The sequence below is a fragment of the Rana temporaria genome, chromosome 4 (genome assembly GCF_905171775.1).
Source record: "Rana temporaria chromosome 4, aRanTem1.1, whole genome shotgun sequence".
Lineage (NCBI taxonomy): Eukaryota > Metazoa > Chordata > Amphibia > Anura > Ranidae > Rana > Rana temporaria.
Window position 1 is genome coordinate 291,334,598 of NC_053492.1, and position 12,592 is coordinate 291,347,189.

The 12,592-nt window shown below is 38.0% G+C and overlaps 1 protein-coding gene across 1 annotated transcript in view; it reads left to right on the plus strand.

The window, feature by feature from the left end:
* Positions 1-11,747, plus strand: part of ENPP1 (ectonucleotide pyrophosphatase/phosphodiesterase 1) — a 141,662-nt gene extending 129,915 nt beyond the window's left edge. The window contains exons 21-25 of the mRNA XM_040350441.1: positions 729-864; positions 2,568-2,648; positions 4,894-5,026; positions 7,052-7,208; positions 10,088-11,747. Of these exons, the coding sequence (XP_040206375.1) occupies positions 729-864; positions 2,568-2,648; positions 4,894-5,026; positions 7,052-7,208; positions 10,088-10,249 (669 nt within the window). The 3' untranslated portion in view covers positions 10,250-11,747. The remainder of the gene's footprint in view (positions 1-728; positions 865-2,567; positions 2,649-4,893; positions 5,027-7,051; positions 7,209-10,087) is intronic.
* Positions 11,748-12,592: the final 845 nt, after the last annotated feature.

The following is a 12,592-nucleotide window of genomic DNA, read 5'->3' on the forward strand; positions in this document are numbered from 1 at the left end:
TCACCAAACAAAATAAAAAATATTTTTGCTTCGCTATCCGTTTTATAACTCTTTGCTTATTAGCCAAAAAAATAGCCATTATTGGATTTCAACATTTGGCTCTTATTGCCTTTAATGGGGATCAGAAAGAGCACATATACTTTAGTAATGTTTGCAGACGTGCATTAAACCAAACCCAGAAACATTTGGCCTGTCTCTGTTCTTGAGAAATACAAGCACATAGATTTCCTTTGTATTAACAATATTTTTGGAATTACTGCACATCTTTTTCCCTCTTGTAGGCTTGAAGACTTCTGCATCAATAAATGTACTGTTCAACTATTTAAAATGTTTCTATTGCGTTAAACCTTCTTGTGTGTGTGTGCTTCAATTGCTAGCATAAAGTAAAAGTAGTGATAAAAATCATCATCGTTTTGTGTGGAAAGGTGTCCCTTTTCTGTCCTCCAAAATTTTAAAGACGTGTATGCAGAACAGATGGCCTACACTGACTGATGTCAAGGCCAAAAGCTCAAGTCTTCTCTTCCACATGGCTTTATGAATTTTAGGTTCTGATTTTCTTCTTGCGTAACTTTTGGCAAAACATAAATGTAACTTGATAAGCACATAGTTTTAAGACGTGATGATGAATCCCTTCTGAGGCACATTTATGGACGATTATCGGATCGTCGCATATACTGATTTATGAGCTTTTTCATCTTTGGAATTATCAGACTTTTTATATTTGTTAGGAATTTGTGTCTGCCTCTCTGGATAAGAATTCTCTGTGTTTATTCATGGATGCTCGAGTTCCGCCAGGACAAAGTCAACGATGTCAGTATTACCATCATCATCCCTCCCTGAAATTTGGATTCTTCTTTCCTGCAAGTAATTACACAACTCTTCACTTCATCAGTGCTCCCTTATTACATTATTGTGTATAGTACTTAAGACACTTAAGTCTGACTATTGAAAAGAAAAATTCTTCACAGCACACATTATTATGTGAGTCATAATAACACTGGATTAAATGATGATGATGTACTGGAGAAATGTGAACTTGCAGCTCCTGGTATGGAGAAATGGAGCAAGAGTTAACAAGTGGAGGCGACCACTTCAACTGCATTTTTTTTCTATTTAAAGGCTCATTCAGATGGGCTCTGACACCCTCCGGCATGCTGAGACACTGTTTTCGGCATCCACCATGTAGCTGCATGCAGACAGCCTATAGAAGTCCACGCAGATGTATGAACATAGCTACAAGTCAAAAATGGATCTAAACACAGAAAATGTGCATTCAGATCCATGCACCCACTCCTGCATGCATGTAAAATTTTGACATGTGGTTGTCTCCATGCAGCTGTTGCATCTGCATCCATTTCTATAGTCTGCATACGTGCAGCACACAGGATGGGTGCCAGGTGCCTTTATTGATGAGCCCTTAAGGATAACCTGAACTGTGAAAGTTGTGCCTAAAAAAGACAGGCAGATGTTAGTGGATCCCTCGCTAGAGTTGCCTATAGGCTGTGTGTAGCTGATCTTTCTTTTTTCCATTGCTAACTTTTTTATATGCCATGTGTCACACTGTATCTCTGTGAGGATGTGGCCATCTTTGTAGAGACACACGGCTTTGACTTGACTGGAGAACTATTGAATGGCATTTAATCAAATGAGGTAAAGAAAGTAAATCTCCTTTAAAATCTGATGAGAATAGCAGTAGTGGGCAGTCAAAGCCTTGCCTTAAGCTTCGTATACACGCACAGTTTTCTCTGTCAAAGCTCTGCCAGCAGTTTTCTTGCTGGTTCTTGCCAAGAAAACCATGCGTGTGTACGAGGCTTTGAGGTTTCTCGCCAAGAAAACTGCCCAGAATCTCGATGAGAAAAACAGAGAACCTGCTCTCTATTTTCTCGTCGTGATTCTCGGCAGTGTTTTCCTGCCGAGAAACCCGAGCATCTGTATACTTGCCTGTCACCGTGGAAACCCGCGCATGCTCGAAATGACTTTGACACATGTGCGGTAGCTTCCAAGGAAGAGGTAGGGTGAAGCAAGATGGCGGCGACAGCATCGAATGTGACAAGCACCTGCTCGTCGTACTCGATGACGTCACCACGTCCGTGACATTCAAAAGAAGGGCGGTTCTTTTAAATTGTGTGGGTGTGTGTACACTCGGCCGACAAGAGAATCTTGCCAACTTTTTTTCCTGACGAGATTCTGGCCCGTGTGTACAGGGCTTAACAGAATATAGTGTAATATTACCTTTTGTTGGACAGAAAAGCCTCTTCACTGTCCCATCATGTGCCAAGTTTGTTAGTACTAGTCCTACTTTCCCACCATTGGGATTGGTCCCTCACAGAAAAACTCTGCCTATGCTCCATCTCCCTGACCAATGAGAATGACCAGTAAAGGTACTTACTGGACATAAAAAGTAGGGATAAGTCCTGATCTCTGGAGATACTTCACTTCCCTAAAGTTGAGGACACTGACAATCACAGAGGCCTTTTAAAGCCAATAAAAGCAATAGCAGGCATCTTGTACTGTTTGCACTTGCCTGACAAATTGACTCTATTCTTGTAACCATTGATGTATTTTAGGCCTCAGAAAAACATCTGAATCAACATCTTATTCAGGGCTTACTACTAGCAACATTGGTCCAATGTATCCTGCTTTTAAAGGTTAGTATAGTCATTTTGTGACATAATTATTATATTTATCAATATACTGCAGCATTTTCTACATATTTCTACAATTAATGATATCAGTTCCTACTTCCAAATGTCACCACTTCATAATCAACACTTTTGTGTATGTTGTCTGACTATACATATCATATCAAGGATGTAGTTCTGTAGAAGGTATGCCCAAGGGCAAAGTCGTGTTATAAGTAGCACTACAAAGTTAAATATCGCGAATAGTAGATTACAATAATTAACACTCCCATTTTAATCACTCAAAGGCTCATCAGTAAATGGCGTCCTTTTATATTGATAATTACCAGTCCCTACCACCACCCATTTTATATGCTACTGAGAAAAATAAAAGTGGTGGTAGCCATACATCAGATTAAGGGAAAGATATAGCATATTTCAATGAATGAATAACATTGCAGTGTTTAAGAATAATTCCAGGCATGGCTATAATTGGTCCATCGATGATATGGTCAGCAAATATAGACAGGAGACTGTCAGAGACTGTAAATTTGCTATAGAAGTTGTTGTAGACTGGGGACATGCTTTAGGATACAGTCATACAGACATAATACGAGGCTGCTGGAAATCACTACTATAAGAGGTTAAAAGGGAAAGACAGATGAGTGTATGCAGGGGCCCTGAGGGCCGCACCAGGGCTGTATGAGAAACATAACTAGATCCCTGCAGATAGACCCATACAGAGTTTTTTTTTTCATTGATTATCCACTAACAAGGCATTTAAATAATGAATAGTTTGGATACCTCTCTGTGGTTTCTGTAAACATTGCAAAGAAAAGGGTTGCTATAACATCACACTACATTTTTTTTTCTATACTTAATTATTAACTTTTTTATTTATTTATATTGCTTCATTGGCCTAGCTGTACTTTGTCTCCTCTATATCATGGAATACTTTTGCTCTTAAGTATGATATTCCTGAATCATATACTTTCGTGCTTGCTTCCTTGTTAACAGCTCTTGTATCAAAAGGTTAGCACATTCTCATCACAATAAAACTGTGACTATACATTATCCAGGATTCAGTTTCAGATTTTTTACTTTACCATTTGATTCCACTCACCTGATTTACATTATGTAGCACCACATTTCTTCAGTGGAACGCACGCCGCAGCAGCGTTTCCTAGTTTTACTGCATTTTTTAAACATTGTGCAAGTGAGTGTAATGGAATAGTTTTATGGTTTATTTTTGATAAAGAAAAATTATTACACTATGTGGGCTCCCCTTCTATTCCTATACATGGTGGCTGTGGCATGAGGAGCTGGTACAGAGGGCTTGGTGGTGAAGGAGAGGTGGTGCAGATCATCCTTGCAAATATCCGGGAGGGGAATATCCGCAGGCCTTGGAGACTTTGATGCTGAAACGTACATAGTCAAAAGTGTCTGGTGAGCGACACTGGGCACTTAGTACTGCATGCAGCCCTGGGAAGCAGGACCAGTTGCACCAAAGCACTGTTCTATGTTTGGAGCACCTTAAGAAGTTTTTTTTTGCAGCTCTTTAAATACAAATCCCTTTTGCAAGAAGCCCCTTTTAAAATATATTGGACTTGCCATTTTTTTTGTTTTCTTGTTTTATTATGTTTACTGCAGAATAGTATATTTGATTAAAGACATGTATGGTAATAATGCTGTGTTACTGGTAGCATGAAAAGGACAGCGCTGTGGATAGAGATTAACGTTACTATTGTGATTTGGAATTCGGATACATCCAAATTTCTGAATAGCGAAAAAAAAAAATGTTGATTCTAAACTAAATGAATTGCACATGTCCAATGAGAAATCACTGAAACCTCTTCAGTGCATTATTGGTGCCCATGTATTCCAGGTATAGCGACACCTGCTCCCTCTCACCTCCTGGGCGATTTACTGAGTCTCTTGGGACAGACTAGAACACAAATTATGCATCAGTGACTTCTTTATAAGCTAAATAGTTCATATTTGTCAATGTTTTTTTTTTTTACCTTGGTGGAGTGTAGTAGTGGAAAGAACATTAACCTGCAGTAGCCCATAGCAAGCATGTTTCAGGAATCCAAGTAGCTGAAAGATAAATGGTAATTTTAGATCATTGGACTTCATTACCTTTTGCCCTTGTTTACTGTATGATTCTGCCTTATCTTACAGCACACAGTATTGTTATAACTGTTAGGTTTCTACAGTATTTAAAACAAGATAAACTTATTTTCCTTGATTTTATTATTTTCTTTCATTTCAGTCATTTGGGATTATTTCCAGAATGTCATATTACTAAAATACGCTTCAGAGAAAAATGGTGTTAATGTTATCAGTGGTCCCATATTTGATTATGATTTTGATGGTCAGTCTGATGGTTTTGAACAAATTCAGCAGTAAGTAATAACATGCTTTAAAATCTAATGGTATTCTAATTGTGAAAGTTATTCTGATACACAGATAAGGTCAAATATGTTTCAAACCATGTATTTAAATTAAATATTTTAATTACATTATTGTGCTACTTTTTTGAAAGCATGCGTACTTTAATGAACATATGAACTCGACATCAGTGCAAGATTTGCTCAGTGCTACAAAAAGCCACATAACACAGAAGCAAGTCAAACGCTGTATTCAATTGTATTGCTTTTAATTACTTTTAAGTTGCTATGAATTGCTTTTTTCACCTTTGAGTTGCTTCAGGCTGCTTTTGTGTTGTTTTTGCATTTACATTAACGTATGAGGAAGAAAAGCAATTATAATAAATGAATGTAGTCCAGAGGTATGATTTTACCTTTATTCGTAACCCCTTCTCCCATTTATACAGTAACCCACAAAAGTGAGTACACCCCTCACATTTTTGTAAATATTTTATTATATCTTTTCATGCGACAACACTGAAGAAATGATACTTTTTTACAATATAAAGTAGTGAGTGTACAGCTTGTATAACAGTGTACATTTGCTGTCCCCTCATAATAACTCAACACACAGCCATTAATTTCTAATCCGACGGCAACAAAAGTAAGTACACCCCAAAGTGAACATGTCCAAAGTATCAATATTTTGTGTGGCCACCATTAATTTCCAGCACTGCCTTAACCCTCTTGGGCATGGAGTTCACCAGAGCTTCACAGGTTGCCACTGGAGTCCCCTTTCCACTCCTCCATGATGACATTACAGAGCTGGTGGATGTAAGAGACCTTGCGCTCTTCCACCTTCTGTTTTGAGGATGCCCCACAGATGCTCGATAGGGTTAAGGTCTGGAGACATGCTTGGTCAGTCCATCACCTTTACCCTCAGCTTATTTAGCAAGGCAGTGGTCGCCTTGAAGGTGTGTTTGGGGTAGTTATCATGTTGGAATACTGCCCTGTGGACCAGTCTCTGAAGGGAGGGGATGATGCTCTGCTTCAGTATGTCACAGTACATGTTGGTATTCATGGTTCCCTTTAATGAACTGTCGCTCCCCAATGGCGGCAGCACCATACCATGGCACTCCCACCAATATGCTTGACTGTAGGCAATACATACTTGTCTTTTTATAATGCTCACCTGGTTGACCGCAACACATGCTTGACATAATAAGAACCAAACAAGTTTATCTTCGGACCGTTCTCATCGGATGGACTGATTGTGTGTACAGGGCTTTAGTGTTTTTCTCTTGCACAGGCTACTAATCAAAACAACTATGCCTCTACAGTATGCTGTAGCGGTAAAGATATGTACAGTAAGTACATCTTAGAAAGCAAGTGTAAGTACTGTCAATGGATTTTGAGGACTTAAGCTGATCATCACAGCCAAAGAGCAGAGTAGTGAATAGGTATAGGCAGGTAATGTGCACAAGAGAAGAGCACTTTTATTTGGATTAAAGTGGAATTGTACTTTGCTCACACTGGCCAATTAATAGGTTGACTTTGTTATATGTAGCATAAGAAACATATACTTACCTTCCACTTTCTTTTTGGCTTTTTGTATCCCACACTGGCTCACCCAAAGATTTCGATATAAGTTTCATCCTGCCGCACAAAGACGAAAATTAAACAGAGGCTATAGACAATTGTCCTACTTCCACATGAAAGTGTTAAAGCCTCGCAGTGGTCTACTCATGCACAAAGTCCTGCATTATAGGGAGACAAAGGGAGTGTCACACATTTCTGCATACTTGGAATTACTTGATAACTTCTGGGTAAGCTGGTGTGAACAGTTGCAGGGGAGGAAGCTGAATATAAATTGAGTATAAATTAGGTACCTTATACCCCATAGTAATTTTATTTTATTCAGTATAAGGAAAAGTACAGGTTCAGGTAAAAGCATATTTTTGCATAAAGTAAAAGGCTACATTTACTGTGGAACATAGATATTGCTGACTTTTTTTTTTTTGCTTAACCAAGACTTTTTTTTTCTAATCTGCTTTCTTGCAGAATGTCAAAGGATACAGATGTCTACATTCCAACTCACTACTATATTATTCTAACCAGCTGTAAAAATTCCTCCGAATCTCTGCTGCTGTGCACTGGACCTCTTGATGTGATATCTTATGTCGTGCCTCATAGGACAGAAAACAGTGAAAGTTGTGCTGTAAGTTGAGCTTTCTTTCTTTGTCTGAAATGGAAGCTTTTCATGTAGAACAAGGCAATAGCTCACCCTAGTGGTTAGACATGTGTAAAGAGGTGATTATAGCTGTATTACTGCACTTGCAACAACACAGTTGAATACTGTTTGAGATACTTTTTATTTTCACTAACAGTTACATTTTCAGGACAAGTTTTCAGGGCTTTCCCCCTTTTTATAGAGTCCAAGCATATACTGATATACAAAGGTGTTTGGGGAATGGGGAGAGAGTCACAGAAATGATAATGGACTAAAAACTGTTTGGGATTGATTAAAATAACTGAGGTTCACATTCGGCTCATTGGCTCATACACAGTTCGAAAGGTTTTCCTTTCCTGTGTTTCTATGTTTTTTTTAAATTCCCAAAATATTACAGAATGTTCTGGTTGTGAGAAAGTATGCATCACAGGTGTGTCGGAATCTTCTTTCTTGTGTTCTGTTATAATCTGTCTATGAAGATCTTTTCTTTAATGTCTGTCCCGTTTCACCAATGTAACATTCCTGGTTGTACTTGGTACATTGAATGAAGTAAAACACATTAACGGATGTGCAACTGTATGATTTTGTAATACTGATGATGGTTCCTATTGTGTGGGTGATTGATGTGGCTACACGACTTGCAGTATTTTTGTTGCAAGGTTTCATTCTCTCGTTTCTGTAATCCGAGCAAAGTTTAGTACTGATTCATTTGTATCTGAAATTGGTTGGTTGCCTGAATTCCAGTATTGTTTTTTTTTTATATATATATTTTCAGTGTTTCTATCTCTGTTATGATAGGTTGCAGCTCTTTGATCTTTCTAATCCCTTCTAGTGGTGGATTGTATGTGGTTACAAGAGGTATATGGCTTTTTTTTTCTCTCTTTGTGTTGTAGGAGTTTTTCTTTGGTTGTTTAAGACAGCGTTTGTGTCAAATCATTTAATATTTTGGGAGTCCACATAGCTTTATTTTTCCTGCAAACCGATTAAAACTGAAACATCCAATACTCTAGTGTAGCTTCTTCTCCACTGCTGCGCATCATTGGTCACAAGTCATACCAAAGAAGTAGCTTATAAAATGCTGTATCCCTTGGCTTTCATCCAGTGTGTGAATGTTCCTGTCATGTTCACCCACTAAATGATATTGTGCATCTAGAACAGTCATAATACATTTGAGAAAATCCATAGCTGTTGTTGAAATGCAAAAAAGGTAGTCCTGAACAAAAACTGCTTAGCTCTGCCTGTCCTGTCTGGAGACAATGTTTACATCCTCTTGATGTTTTATCTGTTACCTTCACAGATGTAAAGGTATGGTTTTTTTTATCACTTTGACAATTATTCATTACATACCTGCAAAATAATGCCACTGTAACCCAATCATGCAATTGGGATACAGCAAGAGCTCTCTGTTTCCACTCACTGTGCCTGACTCCACCCCACAACTCAAGAGTCATTCCACGTAGTAAAAGTCTGCAACCAGGTGAGGATGTATAACATTTCTCTTTATTTTGTCCAAACTGAACTATAAGTAAGGCCTTGATAGGCTAAAATGTTGTAATCCGCGTACAGACTATCTGGCTTTTGCCCGGCCAAATCACATCGGAATTCCATCGGAAAAATATAGAACATGTTCTATATCTAATGTCAGATGGAATCCATCGGAAATTCTGATGAAAAAACACTGATGGGGCTACGCACGATAGGAAAATTAATTTTCCCATCGTAAACTCCGATAGTGTGTACGGGGCATTAGTATTAGCTCACCTGGTTGCCGACTTTATCTACATTGAAGGATTATTCATTACATGCTTACCTGACATAGGGACAGACTCACCATATACAGCTCTAAATAAACACACTTTGTCCAATATGGTGCAATGTTGGGTTGTTTTATAGATACTCTATAAAGCATTTCCGTCCATCAGAAGGCATCGTTTCATAGCTTACATAGTCCATCCAGTTCAACCAAAAGCGAAAAATACACACACATATCGAAAACCTTCATATACCTATATCTACAGTTGATCCAGAGGAAGGCATAAAAAACCCCAATAAAGCATGACCTAATTTGCTCCAGAGGAAAAAAATCCTTCCTGATCCCAGAGGCAATCAGATATTACCTGGATCATCTTTACCAATAAATATTAGTATCCAGTTATATTATGTGCATTTAGGAAAGAATCCATGCCTTTTTTTAAAACAATCTACTGAGCTGGCCAGAACTGTGTTCAATGTTTTTTAACTTTCTGGAAAGTCTGTGTGTGATATCGGGGGAAATTTTCACTCTTCTAGTGAAAAAATTGACAAAGTATGCACTGTATCTGTTTACCAAGTTAAACAACACTACAGCACAGTAACCAGTGATAAGTGTGGTGACAGGTAGATGCTTTACTACATGTCATTACCAAGTTGACAATTGTTCATCTATGGGTAACCTTAAAGGGGAAATACAGCTAAAGCTCATTTGGCTGTACTTCTCCTGTTGATTACAGGACTGCAGTTCATTCTGCATCCCTGTGACCTGTTTTCACTGTTGGCTGTTGTCACAAAGTGTGTCCAGGCTCTGGAACTGCCCACATGCCTGGACCAGCACCCTGCTAAGCCTCTCAGTGAGCTACTGGGAGCCTGAACCCAGCCCAATGCTCCAGGGAGGGGGGGGGGGGGCAGAGCATATGGCACAGACTGACAGTCACCAGCTTTCTGCTTAGGGAGCTGTGAGAACCGAGAAATCGGTCTTGGAGCTGGCAAGGGACTGATGCTGCATTCACCTAGTTAAGTATGCTTCTTAAAAAAAAAAATCCCATACCTCTCTTCTAAGGTAAAAGTTCAAATCACTTATTCTTTTACATCGTCTTTTTTTGTGTTTTCAGGATGATAAGGATGAATCGCTGTGGGTTGAACAACTTCTTCGATTTCACGCCGCCCGTGTGAGGGATGTTGAACTTCTTGCTGCACTAAGCTTCTTTCACAATACCAAATATTCTGTTTCTGAACTTTTACAATTCAAAACATTCATCCCTGATTATTTATGAAAGTGTGAAAGAATTTACTTTACAAACCAGAGCTACCTACATTTCAAAAGTTTATGTTTTTCTGTATGGAGGACACTAACATTTATACTGCTGTTTACTGGTGCAAAAGAGAAATTGCTTCTCAAACACCAATGGAAACTTTTCTTATTTGATTTGGTTTTATTGAAAATACATTTTGTTTTCAGTTTTAGAAATGGTTTCTTATTGAAACTACTAAAAGACATGCTACATGCCTAAGTCGCCCTTAAATTAATAAATCCTATAATAGATGAAGAGTCGAGGAGAAAATAAACATGAAGATTTTGATGAACACGTCACATGCTCAAAATTTGCTTTTTCAGTGGAATACTTATTTAGTTGGGTTCTAACTGTACGGTATCAAAACAGAAATAACCATTAGTACAGAGGAAAAGTTACAGATGCAGTTTAACAAAGTTAGCATGTTTATTTTACCTTTCTGAAGGCAATAAATTAATGTCATGTACAAATACAGTGCAGGTTAGTTTTAATCGTTTTGTGTCTAGAGGTTCCTAAATTCCTAGATGCCCAGGTCAAATTTAGCAATGCCAGTATACATCAGATAACTTGAATTAACTAATATAAAATCGCATATCTAAATGATTTTTACAATGTAGAATTATTATAGCATAGCTTATAAAAATGTAAAATACATCTATAATTAAAAAAAATATATGAATTTATTTTAATACTTTAATTGTATTAGTCAATTACAGTATTAAACAGAGACATGCTGTCATCTACATGCTAGAGGGGCTTTTGCAAGCTTAAACCATTTTTTCTATATGAAGTCTTCAGTTTGCATGTGATTACTATATCATAGCTGACATAGTGATCACAAAATTGGGAACCACTCTAGTTCCTGATCATTAATAGGGACCAAAGCTGGCAGCTAAGCAGGCCGGTCACTTTTAATTTATTAACATTTCCTGAACATAGGGCATTGTAAGGGCTACATTAATATACATAAACTTGTCTTGAATTAAATATGAAGGCTGCCATTGCAGGCTACCTCTAAAAAAAATAATAGTTGGCTGGCTCACTGAGTCACTGATCAGCAAGGGTGCAGTAAGTCAAATTAGAATTTCTGATGTCCATACTTTTTTCTGGTCAGTGACATAGAAAGTGTCAAAGCCATTGTCTCAGCATCAGACAGGAATATATTTAAAAGGAAAAATCAGCAATGGCAGTCTAAGCATTTCTTTAAGCACAGGTTTCTTTGGATTATCCCTGCAAATTGAATTACAAGCAGACATTTAAGTAGATTATTTTAAAACCAATTTACCCCCTAAAAAAAAAGTATTTTTGAATAAAAAGCCAGTATAAGTGCCAGAACTATGACTTTAAAATAGCTTCATAAACCCCTGTACATCAGCACTCTACTACAATACGAAGGGGCAATACTCTGCATTAGTCATGGCTATATTGTTTGTTACTGTCAGTTTAACTTTATTGCTCTTTGGTCATTGACCAAGCTGTATAGAATACTAGCACTGGGGGCCAGAGACCTGCCTATGTTGTTAGCTAGGGTGGCTGTATCACAAGGCTGGCTGAACAGCATTACAAACCTTTTGGTAGATAAGACAATTCACTTGTATGTATTTAAACTTTGTGGTTTGGTCTAGGAAAGAGGAAGTCAGCTTCACTCTAGGAAGGTTAAAACTCCAGAAACGTTATTGTTCCAGACAAACATGCAACGAGTATCCCCCTGGAGCCTCGTCCAATGTGCATTTCACCCGCAAAGTTGGGCTTTATGTGTGAAAAGCCCCAGGGGACTCTTTGCTTGTTGTCCCAGAAGAATAAAGTAACCTGTCATTGAACTTTTCTGGCGTGCTGCTGCCTTCTCTTTCCCAGGCTCACATAATTTATAATAAGACAAGCCCCACTGGTATTTAGCACCTGGGTCTTTAGGAGAATGACCCGACCTATGGTTTGGGAGCAGTGCACTGCATTTTTGTGTATTATTGTGTTTGCCTGTACAACTGTTATACTTAAATTGCCTACTGTTATATTTCTTAGTGTTTGCATAAAGCAAAAGTTTTTTTTTAAACCCTGTAGTATGAACTTTTTTTTTTTTTTTTTTTACTAATAGCCAATTCTGTAAAACGTATAGGGGGCAAAACAATGGGTACAGCATGCACTTAGGTGAAGTAAGTTCTAATTGGTTGCATGGGTTATGGCACCGTTCTCTTAGCACTTACATTTTTCAACGAATAAGCCTTTAACTATTCATGTTTGAGACAAGCTTTCAAGAAAGGTTACCTTTGTGTCAATTTAAACAGGACTGACAAATGCATACACTTCAACACATGTTTAGAGGGTAAG